Below are 20685 nucleotides of genomic sequence, written 5' to 3' on the forward strand. Positions count from 1 at the left end.
AAGAGATAATAATAGATGACAATACATTTTGTCTCAGGACACTTAAAAGGTTCATCTCAGTACACCAGATAAAAGTTACACCCATGTCAGGTGTTGTGCTTAGTGAGACAGAGACAGACATCCAAAAACAGGCTAGGCATATTTTTGGAAACACCTGCAGGGACACACCTGCAAGTTTCAAGAAAATTCTTCTTCACTTTGCCTTGTACTGTTATAAATTCTAGGCGGATTACTTCTACATCTTTGAAGTTACTGCTCTAATTTGATGATTTGGTATTTCATGCATCTCTTTGTTGCATCTTTGGTTTATGTCTGTTAAGTTTGTGTGGGAAGCTGTTTTACATTTATTTATTATATTATTATCATTACATTAGTTTGAATATTTCCTTCTTAAAGAAAGGTTTGGTTTGATCTTTTTGAATCAGTTGTTCTGACACTGATGCTAGTATTGTTACGTTTCAGGCACATGTTCCACCAAGCCCCTCCGTCCGCCTCAGCCCCCACTTTGAATGATAGAAAAGATGGGATTGGTCGATATTTCCATGCTGGATGAAAGGAGGTGTGGGATTGGTTGGCCATCCTTCGTTTCTTTACTTAAGAAGAAGGCGGAACCGAGTCGAGGCAGTCAATGGGCGGCCTCGGTGATAGGTCAGTAGTAAAATGACGTAAAGGCTGCCGGCGGGACAGCTTGTGCAGCCAATGACGTTGAGATATTCCTGGAAGGGGCGTGACCTCTTCCAAATTTCTTTAGAAGCCGGCGTTTCGTTTCCGTACCGGCATTTCAGTACGACACCGTGAAGGTGGAAGACCTCGGTGTGCTATTTATTTATTTATTGTAGTTTCTTTTAAATTTTTCGAAGACAAACATGCTCGGCCTGTTCCTTTACGTCCCTGTGTCTAATTCAGACCCGATTGCAGTGGACTACTTTGAGTCTAACGGACTGCCGTCGGAGCTCAAGTCTCTTTTCAACAAACTGAGCGTGTTCCTGCCGTCCCAGGAGTTTTCAGCCTACCAAAGATGGCGAAAGGTAAGAAATAAACCCTTGAACTTAACTTTTTATTGCTCTCGTGTCTGTTTGGCCGTTACAATTACCTGCTTGTTTAAATCCCATTACTTTGATCGTCACCAAATCCTTTCTTTCCGGGCGCCGGAAAGATTAGCATGGGGTTGTAGAAAGCCTTTACGAGTAGGCCGCAAAGCTGACCGGCTTCCAGAAAAGTCGCCACGAGAGCATTTAAAATTTTTGTGAAAACTTTGTTATAAATTTTGGCACTTTTTTTTAAACCCAGGCTTTCATTTTGAAAAAGTTTTAAACTTTCGTCCTTTCAATCTAAGTAAATTGTTACAAATGTTATACTTAAGTGGAGCGCGCGGGCTGCGCCTCAGTGTCATTCATTTGAAAGAGAAAATCCACCCTAAAAAGGAATGTGTGCTATGACAGTGAATTTCTAAAGGCACTTCACTTATTGCATCACTGAAATATATATATATGTATTTCATAATCAAACATCGTAAAATGCTATTACCTGCATGAATTGAAGTTTTCATTATATGAATGAAAGAAAGTGAAATGCAAATGACTGTTCAGGCATGGTTAGACTCAATACTTTGCGCACACAGTGAATACTTGCAAAATGCCAAGTCTTTTAATGGACAAAGCTTTTGAATAACCCGGCATATAGTTAATTGTATTTATTAATTCTGAACAGTTATATCTATTCTCTGCTTCTCTTTAGTCTGTTAAGATGTAACATGTATATTTCTCATATGGGGATTATTTAAGCCTTATATGATTAATCTCACACACACACACACACACACACACACACACACACACCGTTCCTGAACCGTTATTCTCCAATCAACGATTGCACTGAGCCATGACTCACAGTCCATATGCAATCAATAGGACACTGACCCACAAGTTCCAGTTCTCACCCTCAGCTGAGCTTCACATTTTTGTTCACGAACTGTTGATAATGCAGTAAATGCTATTTATTTTTGCTGTGCAGTTAGCATCTCATGCCCCCAGCAATGCCACCTGCCCCATTTGTTCAGTGGAGCAGCTGCAACAGTTTATGGCTTCTTTCTTTCTGGGATTTCAGACTTATAGGAAAAGGGAAGTACAAGATCACGGGCAGTGACAAAATGTGTTTTCTAGTACATAAATACCATAAAACTTCTAAAATCACGTGACACGGCATTCCCCTTTTAATGATGCTGTTGGTCACATTGATGCACTTGTGCAGGTAGTAAAGTGTGAGCTGCAGGGGAGAGCAGGGTGTCCTGCAGTCTATCATTACTGGGTTACAGTCATATGCCTGCACTCACTGTGGGCATCGGGTCAGGTATCAGCACTGGCCAGTGGGCTGGAGGCCTGCCGCTGTCCTCGACTTGTTTTAGCTCAGGAGGTTTGAGCTTTGACTGGATTAAAGCAGTTGGCGGGTCGACCTGCCGATGAGGTCAAAGATAGACCAGAGCGTTGCTACCTAATTCTCTCTCTCCCTGATCTTGGAGAGACGCGTGTCATCCCAGTCATTCAAGACCGTCATGACCACTGCAGCTTAGCAGTTGGGTCACAGTGCTGTGCAGTGGGGTCATGAAATACAAGCTGCTGCACCTTTAAATGTCCAGTCACATGCCGGACTGTGGTGTGGGATTGGCATTCAGACAGTGCATTTCAGAACTTGCTGTACCCATTTTATCAACTTTTAAATTGTTTTTGTGTATCAGCACAGATGACTCCTCTGCATACCACTGCGAGATTTCATCTGTGGCTGAAACTGTGGTTCCTCCCTGCAACAATGTAAAAACAGTGCAATACCACACCATATTTGGACCTTTGTGTCAATAAAATGTAATTCTGAATCCCCCAGCGACCCCCTTTACTCAACCTCTACCGTCTACTTATGCGAATTCAACTGAGCACCATGTCTCATTGCTTGTATGTTTGTTTTTTTCTTGCAGAAAACCTTAAAAAGGGAAGAAAATGATGCAGGTGGACAGCTGGACTTTGAGGAGTTTGTTCACTATCTCCAAGACTATGAAAAGGACCTGAAACTTGTGGTGAAAAGCATTGACAGGAAGAATGCAGGTATGAGGCTGCTACCCCAGATAATATGTGGTTTTTGTTTTGTTGCGGATGCGGGAGTGCTTATTTGGTTTCATCTCTCATTTTGTCCTAATGTATTAGATAATGTTTCCTTACAACGTATCTTGGTTTCCTTTTAAGGCCACGTTGATCCTAAGGAGTTCTTGCAGTCTCTTCAGGACCTCGGTGTGCATATTTCCCCGCAGCAGGCGGAAAAAGCCCTTAGGAGGTAATTTCACTCATCCATTTCATCCACACCAGTCTTGGACTGTTTGACTAAGGAGCTTAATATCTTAATTTTGTTTCTGTCTTCTTTTTAAAGCATGGATAAGAATGGAATGATAACTATCAGCAGTAAAGACTGGAGCAAATACCCCATGGAGGAGAAGACTGAGAACATCCCTGAGATCATCCTCTACTGGAAGCACTCCACGGTTAGTCCAGCAGTCTGCACTGCGACTCACATATTCCCCAAAAGGGAACATTGAGCCGCAACAATGGTTTCACTACCAGAACACAGACAAGGATGATTTGAACAATTAGTTTGCGAAGTCTAAATTAATGTGGACAGAACTAGTTGTAAGGTATAAGAAAGTTGGATGTCCTATTTTCACCCACTCTAAGATTCGATAATGGTATATCTCAGGCTGAAGCTAATCAAAGGGCACAGAATGATTCACCGTCCTGTCTGGAAAAACGGGTCAGTTAAAGAGCAAATTCCCTGAAAGGCTCCATCAACACATGCCGTGCGTCATCAATTAAGCTCTATTAGGCTATGAAAGGAATTGGTCCCATTCCGGGGGGATTATGTCTGAAGGATTTGTCGATTTGTCTCGCTGTTATGTAAAAGGGGAGCAGCAGCAGTCAGTCAAAGCAGGTGGAGGATGTAGCACAGCTCCTAGGAGGACTGTGTGATCTTGGCTGGTGTACAAGTTATTTCAATGCTGTACCACTCTGAGACTCATCTTTACACACAGGAGACACCGACTGAAGGCTGAACCAGGGCCAAAAATAGAGCTGGAGTTGCCCCTCATGGGAGGCCCAGCAAAATGCAGCCAAATTACTGATGAAACATGAGCTGCTGGATCATTTGAGTTTTCAAACAAATCAGATATTTAACGGTCACAGGTTTATTACCTGAAGTAGAACCAGAGTGTCCCCGAGCAACACTGAACTCCCTGCCGTTATTTATGATTACACCTTTGGTGTCTTCCAGTTAGGCCACGGTAATAAATGGACTCTTTCCTCATCAACTCAATAACATTGTGTAACAATGAAATTAAGTTCTTGTGGAATGAGATGCAAAACTGAAGAATGTTAATTAGAAAGGACATTGCCATTTAGCTCAGTGAGACCAACTTGCATGCTGCAGTTGGCAGAGATCCAAAGTTGCAGGCTTAGACGGATCCAGTGGTGACCCGTGTCTACCTTCAGCTCCTGACCTAGATCATCCGAAACATGCCTCCTTATGGTCTTGTGCCCTTTGAAATCTGAGCCGTCATTTTAATAAGGCTCCCTAGGCCCTTCAGTACAGCGTGTCCATGATTAACCACTGAAGTAAATTAAATTTTTACCCCCTCTGTGGTGGCTGTGAAAACAAACCCAATGCTCAATGACTGTCACAGAGATTGACCGTTACAGTGACAGAGGGGCCTGGTGACGTATTTTCGGCTGTAATTCAAGGCCACTATCATGTGCTGTGGAACTGAAAAATGTTCAGAACAGTACACGTGCCGAGCTTTTAGTGCCCTCTTGGTTTTTTTTTTACTACCTAACTAGATGTTTGGATCAGAATAGGAACTGGTGGTGAAGACAAACCAATAAAAACATAAAACAGAAGTCTTTAAAATATTCAGAAGTTGTCTACATTCTCTTCTGTTATTTTTGTCATATGAATAGAGGAATGAAAAGTTATTTGGCTTTTCTATAAAGATTGTTTTTTTTAACAGCCGCTCCATACCTAATAATTCATGTCTCTCTCCATGGCAGATATTAGATGTGGGTGAGAACCTGATGGTACCTGATGAGTTCACCGTAGAGGAGAAGCAGACTGGGATGTGGTGGAGGCACCTGGTTGCGGGTGGAGGAGCCGGAGCTGTTTCGAGGACCTGCACCGCCCCCCTGGACCGACTTAAAGTCATGATGCAGGCAAGATAACCAAATTAAGCTGTGAATAAGCGTTTCCAGGTCTTGGGGGAGTATGGGAGCTGAACAGTTTGTGGAGGGAAATGTGGAAACGCCTCTCTTACTCACTATTTGCAAGGATGATGAATGATATGACCCACATGTCAGCTGTTAAGCTCAGCTGACAAGACATGATGTATTATTCTAAAACCTACCAAATTCAGTGGGATCAAGAAATTTAAGCTGTAAAAAGTTTTTCAGTGAGGAAATATTAATCAGATTCCCCCTGAGGCCATAGTAGTTCAACTGCAAGTTGAGCAATGAGTCATGAGGAAACTTGGAAGAAATTGCTCAATCAAGATTTCATTACCTAAGAACCATAAACAAGTTAATGTTTAATAGACAGTGTGTAAGAGCGGGGGCCAGAGTCCAGGGGCCAACTGTGTGTAGTAGACAGGCCACACCGCTGACCAATGATGGCTCACATGTTGCTGTCACACCCCTGACTGCGTACCAGTCACCATTATCAGTGGGATGAAGGTCTAACTGTGCATATTCACAATCTGTGTCAGTGCCCCTGATTTGCGTCAGTTGGCAGGTGTAAAGTCGACTTTGGCACAATCTTTTCAACTTTGAGCCTTATTGACTTGGAGTTATGTTTTTGGGTCAAAAGAAATCCTGACCTATATGGCAGGTGCCTGATTCAGTCCCAGAGTCAGCTGCCATCTCAATAAATTCACAAGCACATAAACATAATATCAGATCAACAGTAGTAGATGGTTCCTTGCAAGTGCTGACATGTGTTCAAAGGTGTTCAGACATTTTCATCTAATTGATTTATTCCTTCTCAGGTTTATGGATCCCGAACAAACAACATGTGCATCATGTCCGGCCTGATGCAGATGATCAAAGAGGGTGGTATGAGGTCGTTGTGGCGAGGCAATGGCGTGAACATCATCAAGATTGCCCCTGAGTCGGCCCTCAAGTTCATGGCATACGAACAGGTATGACAACTGACTCCTGCTCTTTACTGTAAATATAATTTATAGTGTGCACATCAGTGTGCTCGATGTTCATTCACTAATGTATTTTCACTCTCAATTGACAGATTAAACGCTTAATTGGCAGCGATAAGGAGACTCTAAGCATCTTGGAGCGGTTTGTTGCTGGATCCTTGGCTGGTGTGATCGCACAGAGCACAATCTACCCCATGGAGGTGATTATCAGTTTAATTACATCTCCTCTAAAAATCAAAAGGCACCAGGAAACCTTATTTAGGAATGATTAAGACTTTACAGTTAAATAAAACATTTTCTTCACTGAATCTGCCCGCAGGTCCTGAAAACTCGTCTTGCTCTGAGGAAGACCGGGCAGTACTCTGGTATCTCAGATTGTGCCAAGCAGATTTTCAGGAGAGAAGGACTTGGAGCGTTTTATAAAGGCTACATCCCCAACATGTTGGGCATCATCCCTTACGCAGGCATTGACCTGGCAGTGTACGAGGTGAGCAGTCACTACTACACACACTGTTATCCTGGAAAGCCTCAGTGGGTTTATTTTTACCTTTCTCACATTCTTTATCCTTAATAGTATCAGTTTGTTTTCATAATAAGCTCAGCACTTTCTTCACCTTTCAGCCTCTAATCAGAGCGAGAATGTTGATCCTTTCAGCTGTAAATTCACATTTACAGTTTTATTTGCCTTCTAACTTTGCACACTGATAAAATACAAATCAAGCAGACACTTTTATATTTGGTAATGCAATATTTGTTCAGGTGATAGCTGAAGGTTGTTTTAACATCTTAATATCTTACCTCAACACCTTGAAATGGCATCAAACTCATGACTGAGTTATATAACAGAATCTGAACAACCAAATGAGTGCAAATACATAGTTGCGTGACTTTTTTCCTCATCTTGTATGTTTCCCTCCTCAGACGCTGAAGAACAGCTACCTGCAGCAGTACGGCACCAACAGCACCGACCCTGGTGTGTTCGTCCTGCTGGCCTGCGGCACAGTGTCCAGCACCTGCGGTCAGCTCGCCAGTTATCCTCTGGCTTTGATCCGTACCCGCATGCAAGCTCAAGGTGAGGCCTCACATCTCTGATATCTGGATACAGATAGACTGACTTAACTGTTGCCAAAATTTATTTCATAGATATCCAGGGTCTTAATACTGAAAATATCCTAGCTGGGCAGTGGTATGATATCGAGTTTTTAACCAGAAAATTGTTTACTCCAACATGGCGCTCATTAAGGAGTAGCAGCCTCATAAAGAACCACACCCATTAAATGATTCCTTGGTAAGGGAGGGACATTCATGTCTGAGGTGGATGACATGATTCAGTAATTACACTGCACAATAAAAAGGCAGATATTGACCAGTTTGAAGATCAACAAAGTTGTAACTCTGTGCAAGTTAATCAGTTAACTGATAGTTTACTCTCTAAATCATAAAATGGTGGAAAAAGCCTAGAGCCCCAGGTGATACATGTCTTGTTTTGTCCAACCAAGTTCAAAACACTAAAATATTCAACTTAATGTAACCTAAGAAAAGCAGGAATTCTCATACTTTCTGTAAAAGTCCAAAGAATTTTTCCCCATCTTGAAAAAAGAGATACTGACACTCACGTTTTTACACATATTTTGTCACAGTAGTATTTCTCACATCATCTAAGTGTAACCTGTTTTTCTGTCTTCCCAGCTGCAACAGGGGGCAGCCAGCAGATGACCATGAGCAGTCTCTTCAGACAGATCCTGCAGAACGAGGGCCCGACAGGCCTCTACAGAGGCCTGACCCCCAACTTCCTCAAAGTCATCCCCGCAGTCAGCATCAGCTACGTGGTATACGAGCACTTGAAGACACAGCTTGGAGTGACATCCCGCTGAAACCCCCACTCACATTGTCGCGTCATTTCAAGGCTTGAATTTGACAAATGACCCTCACCCAAACATCCCATCACCACCACCCCACCCCTGCAAGGGAATCCCAGGGACCTTGTGGCCCCTCTGGGGGTTCGTGGAGTCATCTCATTCTGTGAATGTCAGCTGACGAAAGACAAGAAAGGACACTGAACGTTGGAAAGGCCAAGGTGGAACATATGGACTCTGTGAGCTCAGGTTGTGGGGACTGTGACTGCTGCTACTTATGTTTTAAAAAAGTTGTGTTGAGAGCTAAAACAAGAAATGTGAGGAAAGTGACTAACTGAAAATCAGGGACCAAATGTTTTTGCTCTTCCTGCCATTTGGTGTTTTTGGTGCCTGAGCAAAAGTTTTTTTTTCATGTTGTAAGCTTTGGTTGTTCAGTATAACTCTACCGAAAACAACTCAACTGTAGAGTAGTTTTTACACGGCAGATAAAGCATTAATACGCTCTTTAAGAAGTTTTACTCTTAACAGTTCTGCCTGTAAGAGATGATTGTGTTCCTAAACGAGAGGATTTTGCACATGTGAGTTTGATTTCTCTCCACCCCTGTCCTGAATGAATGGAGTATTTATTTCCATCCTGTAATTTATTGTTTTTATTGTCTAGGAGAGCGAAGAGGGAGGTATAATGCTGCATGTTTCTGTGTGAAGAGCCAAATGTGCAATTTATAACAGTTTGAAAATGCAGTGCGACTATATTCAGGATAGGCCAGGCAACAGCCTTAACATGTGGCTGTCGAACACTAAATGTAGTTGTCTGGTGAAGTGTTGAAAAGAGAGTTGGAGTTTGTTCTCATGAGTCAATGTGACTGGTGTTTGAGGAACTGAAAAATAAGAGTGTCTGTTAATGTGTAGATGTGTTTTTGCCTGTTTAACAGTATACATGTCTTAATGTTCACCTCAGGTTTAAGGGCAGATTACTGTTTAATTCACAGAAGAGCACACATGGTTTGTTTTTTTCTGTTTTGTTTCACAACATTTATACTTGGAGAAACAAGGGCTTAGAAAAAAAATAAGCAGCATAAAGCACTTTAATCAATGCTGGAAAGGCCTCTGAATGATGTCATATCAATCCAGGTATTCAGATTTAATTCTTTTGTAAAGAAAGATTTTAGTTTTGTTTTAATGGACCATTCTAATGCAAATAAATGCAAATTCTTGTAAATGTCAAGTCTCTGATTTCTTTTTTATACAGAAGTAGTAGTAGTCTTCTCAACTGCCTGTTCTGTATTGAAACTTATTTGAATGTTGGTTTAAGAAGTTTTTTCCCACCTACAGGGGCAGGCAGATTGCATAAATAATTACATTTATCACTTTATCCAGAAGTGGAAAACTGATTTGTCTGGAGGTTCCAATATTTCTGACTTGGTTACTTATAACTTGACACACTGATTATATATGGAAGTGCCTGACCAGTGTGTAGGACTTGGAGACATGTTGGAGAATTTATGGTGGCTGCAAAATGCAAAACACTATCAAGAGCCAGAGTATAGGTTACTTGAAACATGGCGGTCTTCTTGGAAGAGGATGCGCACCCTCTGTAGAAGCTGCTCATTCTATGGTAACGAAAATGTGACGATTCTTATTGTCAGGTGGTTATCCACTAATAAAAACATACTGATAAATATTATCCTTTGAAATTAGAAAAGGAGGTTGTGCTTCAACAATGGACCAGCATCCTCATCATCAAGACGGTTAATGTTGTTAATGCCATTATGGTCAAGGTGACCCGTGCAGCTATATTCGGGCCTGGGACTCCAAATGCCATTTCCGCATCACTTTATATCACTTTTTATTATCTTGACAAGTGTATTTAAAAAATATACACATAAAAATTCGAAAACAATGCATTTAGGCTGAGTTAACTTTCATCAAGCAAAACAATATAGGAAAATTTAACCTACTTCATAAATGAGACAAAATAAGCGGGAAATACTAAGACTTTATAAAAGGTGTACTGTACATATAAAACATACATTTGCTGAATTCTTCCATAGTCTTTTATTTTAGTGTCTTTGTTTTATTTATTTAACGACCCACATAAACTCTCCTGTTAACTATCTGTTGGACATGACGTTTGAATTGTGTCATGAATAATAACACATATCACATTTGTCAATTTAAAAGATAATTTTACAAGACAAGAAAGTTTACATTTGTGGCAGGTTTGTCGAACTTTAGTTTAGATGAAACTTCTCTGTGAACTACATCTCTCATCTTGCATAATATACGTCATGAACACCAACATTGCTGTCCCCTCATCTTACCTGATGTGTTTTGTCCCACAACTGCTGGGCCTTTAATCAGCCAGGAAGAGAAAGAACGGATAAGACCTGTTGCTTGTGTGATTACATCCCAGTTGAAAACACATAGGCATCACAGCTCCTGCAGCTAATGTTAGCTTTGGGAGGGAGACAGTTATGACTAGTTATGACTAGGACACTTACACAACCGCTGGTCCACTTCCATCCTCGCTCTATGGAATTTGGGGTGTGAGTTGTGTTGTCCATGAGGTATTCATTTAATGTGTGGAGGTTGTTCAAGTTTACAAAAGGGACATACATCTCTGCATCTGGGAATACACGGTTGCTGTGCAGACCTTCTGGACTTGTTTAATCATTGGTTGGTTTTGTTGTCCCTATCGCTGATCCCCCCAAAAAAGAGTACCACTTTATTAACTGTTGTGTGACTTTTTCAGCTATCAAGCACCTTGATAGACTCCTTTGGAAAGTTGCAGTTTTACCTCACAGAATACAGGTATTTCTGGTCCAGTGCTGCATCAATTTATAAGTTACTTTATGTTATTGTAAGACCTTGAAACCTATAGAAACCCTACTTCAACCATTCAATTAATCCTTTATTCATTGTGTATGAAATATACAATTAAAATAGCTACTGTCTATCACTAAATAAAATACTGTATATCTGATATAGCAGTTGTTTGTTGGAAAAACAACAGTCTTGTGTTTAAGTGCAATGGTGAATAAAATGTGTCACTTGTGTCCTGATTTGGACATCATGCTGGAGACATTCTTTTCTTACCACGGTGCTTGAAGATAACATAAAGGATCCAAGATGAAATATAGCCGAAGTCGCAATGAATTGGGTCCAGGGAGATTCCAAGTAAGAAACAAGCATTGATAACACAAAACACACGGTCCTGCAGAGTTGTCACATTGTTGGCAAGCAGGACTTGGTCATGTGTGGATTTGAACCCGTGGACCTTTGGATCCCCAGAAAAGGAGACTGCCACTGGAGAAATAGTGTTCCCATACACGTTCTTACAAGTTGAATTGAGGACATTAGACGTGCAAAACCGGGGCACCCTTATCTGTTTAAACTTAAAACACTTAAACAGGTCATAATCTTGATGCTAAAATTATATATATATATATATATATATATATATATATATATATATATATATATATATATATATATATATAAAACATCATTCTGCTGTTTTGGGATGCTTTCGCAAATATTTTGATGATGTTTGATCAAACATCAGGCAGAAAGGAAAGTACAGTAGGACAGTAAAGTTAATGAACATTGTAATGAAATGAACTATATAAAAATCCTGTCTGGCTCAGTATAATGTTTTGCTTAAAAACAGGTGAAAAGTTAACCCCTTTCAGCTCATCAGCTGTTCCCAGAAGTTTCAGAAGGTTTTTCTTCTGGCAGGGAGGACATAAAATACTTAAAGATAAAGATAAAAGACAACCTAACTCTGTGCTTAAGTATAAATTACAAAAATGAAATGATGAATGTTAGTATACAGTGTGGTTCAGTTATGTGTTGCCAACACAAGAGACATTTTAGTCAAGATATTTCATATAATATCAATGGCAATAAATTTGCATGATGTGACATTTATAATTTAGTATGTTCTAATATCGTGGATCGTATTTAGGGCTCAATTTAACACAAACATCCCACAGCAGATACCTTAATAGGATAGGATTACACACAGCAGAGTAAACAGCGTTATATAACGTTGGTTGTCCTATTTTTATATCTCGTTTCTCTTTTTCGCGCAGGGTTCAGTTCGCACGTTTTGTCCTACGCAGCCTCCCGTATCAAAACACGGAAGCGACGACACCAGGGTGGATCAGACCGAAATATTCACATTTACTACTGTAACTAGCTAAATAACTGATTTATGAATTCCAATTTTATATCATAGCACAGTTAAAATGTATTTGTTTTATTTTCCTAACGTTAGTCATCCTGGCTATGTTGTTAAATACCGCTAACGAGGCTAAATAGTAAGCTTAGCTAGTTAGCAGCGGTGCTAACCCAAAGAAAGATATTAAAATGGTGCAGAACATGTTTCGGACCGGGTTTCTGGTTCGGGCCACACACACCCTGCTAACCTGGGTTATAACCCTCATACTGTTCCTACACAACACCGGTAAGTTCTTTGAAACTGGGACAAATTTCTAACCTACTTGTAAAGTGTTGGAGGGAGGTTACAATCTCAAACCCCTGACACCACATCACATGGGGTCTAAAACAACAAATACAGTTTGTTGCATCAGGAGGACAATTGTAAATAGCACATTAGTTACAGTTTGATTTGTTCCAGGACTCCCTGTACAGCTCTAGTTTCCCTGACACATGCAGGTGCTCCACTTTTGTTGTCACTTTTGGCTCAAATTCAGAAAGTTTTGCTTTAGCTTTGTTTGGGATAGTCCTGGAAACTGAAATATCTCCTCTATATGCAGCTTCACTGGGCATTATTTATACTCCATGTTGCCTGTCTGTAAATAAAAGAAAGACAGAAAAGTAAGGACATGCAGGCCATTACCAAGGCTTTGCTTACTACATGCAGCTGGATCAGTATTACACTTCCATAAAGGTGGGGGAATTAGAAGTCTGCAGAGTCCAAGACATGATTTTTAGTCTCTTGTATTGGTCAAGCTCTAAAAACACTGAATCCTACATTTACCATAATCCAATAATGCCTTTGATTAGATGACATAAGACTTAAAAAAGACTTTAAAAAAGAGGGTTTGTAATTTTTTATGATTAAAAACATTCATATTGTCATAATGGCAATATCACTACTTCTTGACAAAATAACATCACACTGTTTTGCAAATCAACAGCAAGCATGACAGAAAATGAAAGCAACGCTGCTTCAGGATCCACTGTTAAGGAGTTAGTTCCAAAAAGGGAAGCAGCCTCAGTCATGTGGAAGTGGTTTGGTTATATATGACCAGATATAAAGTACAATAAACCACAGTAATATATCAAAAGTAACAATAAACAATACAACAAACTTAATTCATCGCCTCAAGCTGAAGCACCCAATTGAGTATGAGGAGAGTCAAAAATCCAGTGAAGAGAGCTCAACAGCTATTGTGGGTTTTTTTTTTTTTTAGTGTTGTATCATTAAGGATATTGTTACAGAAATACCCTAAATATCGTGATATTATTTTAGTGCCTTTAATACTTTTATATGAGAAAGCTTGGTACACCTTCAAGGCTGGGGTAGGGAGTTTATTATTGGTGTCATTAGACAAAAGTTTCATAATAACCTTTAAACATAATGTACATCTTTTGCTCCTCCTCTTGGCTCTGTTTTCAGGCTTAAAAAAAATCTACCCTGTGATCGCAGACTTTGGCTGGTCACAGGTTAATAAAATAGTTGATTGTTGAGTCTTATTTCCAAAATTTAAGTATTTAATGACCTGGGACTCAACAACCAATCATCTTTGAGCCACCAATCCGAAGTGTCGGTAATTTTGCGACCTGGGAATGAAACTCTACAATCAACTATCTTCCTCCAGAATCTCCTCCTGCAACTTGAATGTTGTATTTTACACTTGTATGGTATACAATAAATACAATTTTCTGAAATCTGACTGTATTTTGAATTTGATATCGCAACAACAGTCATACCAAAATCCAAAATTTCAATGTCTTAGTATTGAGGGCCTGAGAAAAAGCATGTTTTGTGAGACTAGTGAAGCTCTATTGTCTGTATTTTGTGTGTGTGTGTGTGCTCAGATTTACGGAAATGTGAGGAACGAGGGGAGCTGTTGCTGCCACTTCTGTTCTTCCTGCTGGTCGTGCTGTCGGTGCTGTTATACTTTGCTGTTTCTTTAATGGACCCTGGTTTCGTTTTCACGGACACTGACAAGGTGAGATTAACATACAAAACCCATATCACAAAAAGCAGGCAGACACAACTGTCATGAAAAATAATTGTGTATTTTTGATTGTTGTTGCCACTACACTTGTTAATGTTCATCAGCTGACTCTAAGGCCTCAAACGATGGAGCTCCACCAACGCCATATAAAATCGATTTCAACTACGTAAGGCAGCTAATGCAGGAATAAAGCATCTTGAACAAAAATACCAGACAAGACATTCTCATCTTATCGCATCTTTTAAAGTCTGCGGAAGTTGATTTTCTTAGAGCAATAAATAGCTGCCTAGAGGGTAGAAATTATTCTAGAAACCTCTAGTGTACCCCTAGTAAACTGACTAAAACATACAATATTAGGACATGTGTCTACTGTCCCTTAAGACAAGGTCACAGTCCATGGCATGTGCGTATGTGTGCATACACGTGTGACCCACATCGGTTTTGTGTTGAACAGGGTGTTCAGGGTTCAAACGAGGAACTGGAGTCGATGATTCCTCAGTCTTCAACCCCCCGTCTGCGGCGCTGCGGATACTGCCTGCTTCAGGTAGCCAGCTGCTGCCAGCTGCAAACTTACACTCACTCTGTGTTCCTGCTTGTCATTGACACGTGTGGTTCCTCAATGAGTCTGTTTAGTCACATGTAGGGCTGGATATCATTCAAAAATTCTCAATACTGGTACAGATGCCCTGGCATCAGTTCTTGAACAATGCTTTTCTTGATACCAGTTTTATTAATTTTATCAATTTTAAGAAAAAGAATATTAGATTACATTTTTACTCAACCTGGATAACTGGACTAAAATAAAGAAAATTGAAATTTGGTGTCGAATGGCAATGCATTTATCAATACTATTCACTGATACCATAAAAGTATTGTATCCAGCTGTAGCCACATGCTAAAAACACTGGGCTAATGAACACTGATTTTCTGTTTCTCCTTGCTGTGTTTAAAACTCTTATGAAACACACAAGATATTGTCTTTATTTGTTTGTATTTATATTGTTTTTTTAGATTGCCGCAATTGTGCAACTTAGGCAGAATCACAATCACACATGTTCTCTGTGGTGGAACATCTTGTCACCCTGTTGAATGATGACTCACATCATGTTTCTGTGCAGTCAGTCAGGCTTGTAAAGGAGATCTGTGAAATTCTAGTATTTTAACATGCAACTTATATTCATTAATATTCACTGCTGCTCTTTCCATATACTGTCTAAATGTAGATTTTTGGTTGTTTATTTAGTGCTTTATAAGAATGTATTGTTAGTTTGACAAAATAACCTTAATTCAAGGTCAACTACATCTCATGGTTTTTGTAGTTTTAATATAACAGATATGCGTCTATTTGAATCAGTAGATCTTTCTACTTAGGCCTCAAAACTGCTCGGTTTATACACATTAACACACGTAAACAAGACTTAAAGCATCTTTTTATTTCATGCCTATATCCTCTGGCAAAGTGTACAAATATGAAAGAATCACTACATCTGTTGTGATTTTAACACCAGCAAGAAATTATTTTTTTTTTTAAAAAATATCGACTGTAGAAACGTTTGTCCAACTTTGGCAGTATTATAAAAGATGAACTGTATTTTAATTTTCCTCGGTTAAAATGGCACCTTTCTCCCTTTTTTTGAGCAGCAGCCAATGAGAGCGAAGCACTGTCAGACGTGTAAACGGTGCGTTCGTCGCTTCGACCACCACTGTCCCTGGATCGAGAACTGTGTGGGAGAGAGGAACCACCGCTGGTTTATCGTCTACCTGCTGGTGCAGCTGCTCGTCCTGCTGTGGGCTCTGCACATCGCTCTGTATGTCTACTGAACACTGACGGCTGCACTCTTTCAGATAAATCATGTCTTTATCTGCTCGATTACTTGCAGCCTCATTTTGCTTTCCAATTATGAGTCAGTGAAGACTTATCACATTGTGACAGTGTGCTCTGTTTACTTCAACAACATATTAGGAAACACTTGAGATTTTGCTAATAGAGTAATCTCTGTTTACATTTGGTAAACATGGGCTTTAATGTGTTGCTCAAGTACAACTTCAAAGTTCAAATGATCCTCATTTTAGAAATTGATCCTGCAGGTTTTAAGGACTTGAGCTGCTATGAGGCATGTTGTAAAATGTAGAAAGCCACTGGTTGGATTAAACCTCAATGAGTAGAGCAAGAGAACAACAGGGGGAATCTTTAGTAACCACTACAGTTAAGGCTGACAGGTTTCCAAATAAACTTAAAGTAACTCTAGGTAAAATACATAAAAGTTTAAATCAATGTATGAAAATTAAAACAAGTTGACCAACATGCTGCACAATATTCAAGATTAAAAAGAGCAAAGTTAAAGGTTAAAAACCTGCAGTACAGCCATAAAAAATGACAGGTAGTCCTGTATGTCCAAAAGTTAAATTGTAGTGTCAGTCCTCTTGTGTTTCACCCCAGACTGCAGAAATGTCAACAGCTTTATGTCCAAAAACCCCAATGATGGAAAAGATTTGAGGGTTGAACCGATCCAAGAAGAGGCCAGCCCTCTGATGAGCTTAAAAACTTTTTATTTGTGAAAATCAATTCTCTATGCCAGCGAAGAAAGGCCAGCACAGGAGTGGTGTTGTCTCTCCTTTCGGTGAGAAGCCAAACAGCAGCATTTTGGATAAACTGAGACAAGGCAGACAGACTGATAGAAATATAGGCAGTGGTTCCCAGTCTTTTCCCTCAAGGGACCCGTTTCCCATCTTTGAGTAAAGTGACGACCCCTAAGTGACATAAGTTATGGATATGTGATATTATATTCAGTGCGTAACAGTATCACCCTGCCAGGCTAGATTATTTAGGTAAATACACTGTAGACCAGTGCAGCTAGTTTGAACTTAAAAGAACTTTAAGATTTCCTCTTTAACACAACTGTTTGTGTTTTTAGATCTGGCATCCTACCCAGCGTCACATGGGAGCTGTGGTTCAGAGTGAACGGCTTCCTGTTGGCGGCGCTTGGCGTTGTTGGTGTTTTCTCTGTGGTGGTGGTGCTGCTGCTGGGCTGCCACCTCTACCTGGTCTCCATCAACTGCACCACCTGGGAGTTCATGTCCCGTCACAGGATCTCGTACCTGAAGAGCTGCGGGAACGAGGAGAACCCTTTTGACCGCGGCGTGTTCTGCAACTTGTGGGATTTCTTCTGCATCTGCAGGACGGTGGTGTGGGAGCAAATGTACCACAGAAACACCACGAATTCGGTCTGACCTCCATCATTGCCTCAACAGGGGTGAGACACTACTTTCAGGGGAAGGAAGTCATATTCCAACTTGGTACAACCACTTATTTCTAAAAAAAAAAAAACAACAACAACTGTCTTTTAACTATGCTGGCAGTTTGGCTCTAGAGATAGAAATATCCCTCTCTTGTTCCGTGTTTTTGGTTAATCCACCATTTTTGTCTGAGTTTTGACAGAAATATCTCAGAAATAACTGGATTTGTAACAACAGTCATGTTCCTCAGAGGATGAATCTTAATTACTCTGGTGCACAGCTGTCCCCAAATCAGGATTTTCATAGTTGATGCATCAATTCTAAGAAGGAAACATTCTTAATTTATAGAGATTTTTTTGCTTTTATAAACACTCAACATTACTGCTGATGTTTCCATTTCACTACATCTTACTCTCACTGTTTCCTTTGTTCATCATCTTTAATATGAAAACATCAGATTTCCACACTGGAAAAATAGTTTAATCGTAAAATCCTAGCATGCCATGTAGCGTCTCTTTTGGTGCTGTGAGCTGAGGACTTAATCACACTGGATGCCAGTAGAGGAGCCTGTGCCAGAACAAATTTAGCCAACTTCATTAGCATTCATCAGCAGAGCTGAGAGCATCAGAGCAGCCAGACGATCAGTGCTGCCCTGCATTGCACTGCCCCCCCCCATTACATTAATGCTCACTTTGTGGTTAGGTCAAGGCTGGGCTTTTAAAAGTTTTACAGCCGTACATACTGTGTTTCCTGCACTGCTCTGTGTACAATGACACAGCTAAAAGGAAAGTGCAGTGATATGACTGATAAAATGCAGTCGACAGGGTTTTCTCAATGGTTTGATCAACTTTTGGGGGACTTTTTACTTTATTTGTGATCCTCTTTTCTCTAGTGCCATCAAGAGTTTCACTTCTGTGGTTTTAAATGAAATTTTCCCCTCAGGATGAATTGTAATCACTTTAGTTATTCTTTGATTTGTCATCTAGTACCATCATCAGGTCAAAATGTAAAAAGTTGGCGATCACATAACCACAAAGCTGCTTCTCATCGCATAAACTTTAAATGTCAGCATGTTAGCATTATCTTTGTAAGCATGTTAGCATGTTAATTTTACCATTTAGTTTAAAGCATGGCAATGATTAAAGGGACAGTTCATCCCAAAATCTATATACAGATTTTTTTCTCTGGCCTGTAGTGCTGTGGTAGGCTATACCAGAACTACTTTCCTTCTGTTATACAGACAAATAGTTCAAAATAAAACTGCTCACAACCAGGTCTGTGGAGTATCTTGAGTAACTGGGTCATGATTTGTGGAAAGAGACACTGGAGTTGAATTTTTCAACAATCTAGATGGATAAATAGCACAACAGATAAGAGGAAAAATGTGTATTTTATTTTTTAATTTTGGGGTGAACTGTGACTTTAAGTACAACCTCAGAGGGCCGCTAACATGACTGTAGTCTTGTTTTCATTTACAAAAGTAATCCAAACTTATGTGTGTGGCTGTTTTGACATGTGTCCTTCTCGTCTAGTGTGTGTTGCCCTTTACAGTTTTAAAAGAGCCGATTCATAATTAATTATGTTGAGGCTTCTTTTGTTGAAGGAATGAAGAAAACCACTTTTTTTCTCAGGTCTGGTCACCACTTCCTCTTCTGTTGTTGCCTCTGTGAGAGTGGTGACCTCACGTAGTAACACTAATTGCCTTTATGTCTTTTGTCTTGTACCTTAATGTAACTTGTATATTAATGTAATTATTTTTACTGTTAAAAAATGATTTAACGATGAGATAATTTTCACGCTGAGACAAATATTTTACAAACTTTTTTTACTGTATTTGTTCTGTTTGTATTTATTGACAACAAGAGTACATTAAAACACTGATGATATGCATGTTGTTTATAGAGTACATCTGTACAGACTGACATTCCTAGTCAGGATGCTTCACATACATACATAAATACAGTACTGACACAGAAGTAACATGTAATATTCAGCAGCATAAACTTAAAGTGCTACAGCAGCTAAATCAACGCTGGATGGTTGTCCTGTTACGTTTGACTAATTCAGCTGACAGTCTTATTCAGAACTTGACTCTTCAGAGACACTTCAGCAGGACATGTGGGCATGAGTGAACGTACCGGCTTTCAGGAGATTTAAACTTGTAACCTTTTGGTTTTCGTGACAGGGGTCCAATTTGTTTAAAGAGCAACTTAACACCCTGTCAGAGCTTGAAAATGCCTCCTTCACATGTTCAAAAATGCTTTCAAATCAAGAGCACCCGATCGCCCACCTCACAGTTCTGACAGATACTTTTCCCTCTTCGCAAGGAAGTAAATAAATTTAAACATTTAAGAAAGCAAACAGGCCTCTCTAGCTTGTTTTTATCAAAGTTGCTCTATCTCAATTTCAGAAACCTTGACCATGGATGTATTATAGGAACAAGCTACCAGCCCATAATAAAAAACAAAACACTTTTCAAGAATCTGGGGAAGTTTTAAAAATATAAAAACCTTATACAAAGTGTAATAATTGACCCCAGTTCGAGGTGTCCTGTCAACAGTTTTACGCACATTTCTTTTATAATGGTAATCTACAGGGGAAAAAACTTTTTGAGCTGCGGGGTATATTTTTCATGGCAGTACCACAAGTGGCCACTGAGGGCTGAGTGTCAGTACTGTATCAAGTTCTCTTAAAGGACAAGTGTGTAGGATTTAGTTGTATCAAATGGTGCTGTGGCAGATTGCAACCAACTGAACACCGCTTGGCTAACCCTCCCCTTCCAAGCATGTAGGAGAACCTGCAGTGGCTGCAAATATGCAAAAATGCACAATCTAGAGCCACTGTTTGGTTTGTCCAGTCAGGGCTATTTTAGAAACATGGTGGTTCAACATTGCAGCCTCCTTCTGTACACATAAAGGTCTGATTCTACGGTAAATAAACACAACAATTCTTATTTTCAGATGATTACACATTAATGAAAACATACTTGGTGTGACTATTAGATGTCATTCCTGTTATAATCTGCCAATAGACCTCCATTCTCTTTGATGACAAAAGCTGGTGAGTAAAGCAGAGAGCAATATTTGGTGTCTTGATTATTTTAAAAATATATATATATATTTTTTTTATTAAAGCCATGTTTCACGTG

The 20685-nt window shown here is 39.8% G+C and overlaps 2 protein-coding genes across 2 annotated transcripts; both read left to right on the plus strand.

Moving 5' to 3' along the window:
* The first annotated feature begins 761 nt into the window (after positions 1–761).
* On the plus strand, positions 762–9307 carry slc25a25a (solute carrier family 25 member 25a). Its single transcript, XM_084728208.1, has 10 exons — positions 762–1028; positions 2969–3095; positions 3234–3321; positions 3415–3526; positions 5082–5240; positions 6068–6220; positions 6325–6432; positions 6552–6719; positions 7154–7304; positions 7922–9307. The coding sequence occupies exons 1-10, from the start codon at positions 867–869 to the stop codon at positions 8104–8106; spliced, it is 1413 nt and encodes a 470-aa protein (XP_084584334.1). The 5' UTR covers positions 762–866; the 3' UTR covers positions 8107–9307.
* Positions 9308–12223: 2916 nt separating this feature from the next.
* On the plus strand, positions 12224–19427 carry zdhhc12a (zDHHC palmitoyltransferase 12a). Its single transcript, XM_084728209.1, has 5 exons — positions 12224–12556; positions 14158–14291; positions 14755–14844; positions 15942–16108; positions 17216–19427. The coding sequence occupies exons 1-5, from the start codon at positions 12460–12462 to the stop codon at positions 17529–17531; spliced, it is 804 nt and encodes a 267-aa protein (XP_084584335.1). The 5' UTR covers positions 12224–12459; the 3' UTR covers positions 17532–19427.
* Positions 19428–20685: the final 1258 nt, after the last annotated feature.

This window comes from Lutjanus erythropterus, chromosome 10 (genome assembly GCF_056507025.1).
Source record: "Lutjanus erythropterus isolate fLutEry1 chromosome 10, fLutEry1.hap2, whole genome shotgun sequence".
Taxonomy (NCBI): Eukaryota; Metazoa; Chordata; class Actinopteri; order Lutjaniformes; family Lutjanidae; genus Lutjanus; species Lutjanus erythropterus.

What these genes read in the sequence shown, in the direction of transcription:
- zdhhc12a (XM_084728209.1), top strand. Translation starts at nt 12,460, where the DNA reads ATGGTGCAGAACATGTTTCGGACCGGGTTTCTGGTTCGGGCCACACAC. An exon ending in TTTTCACGGACACTGACAAG is followed by an intron (nt 14,292 to 14,754) that starts GTGAGATTAACA and finishes TGTGTTGAACAG; the next exon opens with GGTGTTCAGGGTTCAAACGA. An exon ending in TGGGCTCTGCACATCGCTCT is followed by an intron (nt 16,109 to 17,215) that starts GTATGTCTACTG and finishes TTGTGTTTTTAG; the next exon opens with ATCTGGCATCCTACCCAGCG.
- slc25a25a (XM_084728208.1), top strand. Translation starts at nt 867, where the DNA reads ATGCTCGGCCTGTTCCTTTACGTCCCTGTGTCTAATTCAGACCCGATT. An exon ending in GCGGAAAAAGCCCTTAGGAG is followed by an intron (nt 3,322 to 3,414) that starts GTAATTTCACTC and finishes TTCTTTTTAAAG; the next exon opens with CATGGATAAGAATGGAATGA. An exon ending in GACTTAAAGTCATGATGCAG is followed by an intron (nt 5,241 to 6,067) that starts GCAAGATAACCA and finishes ATTCCTTCTCAG; the next exon opens with GTTTATGGATCCCGAACAAA.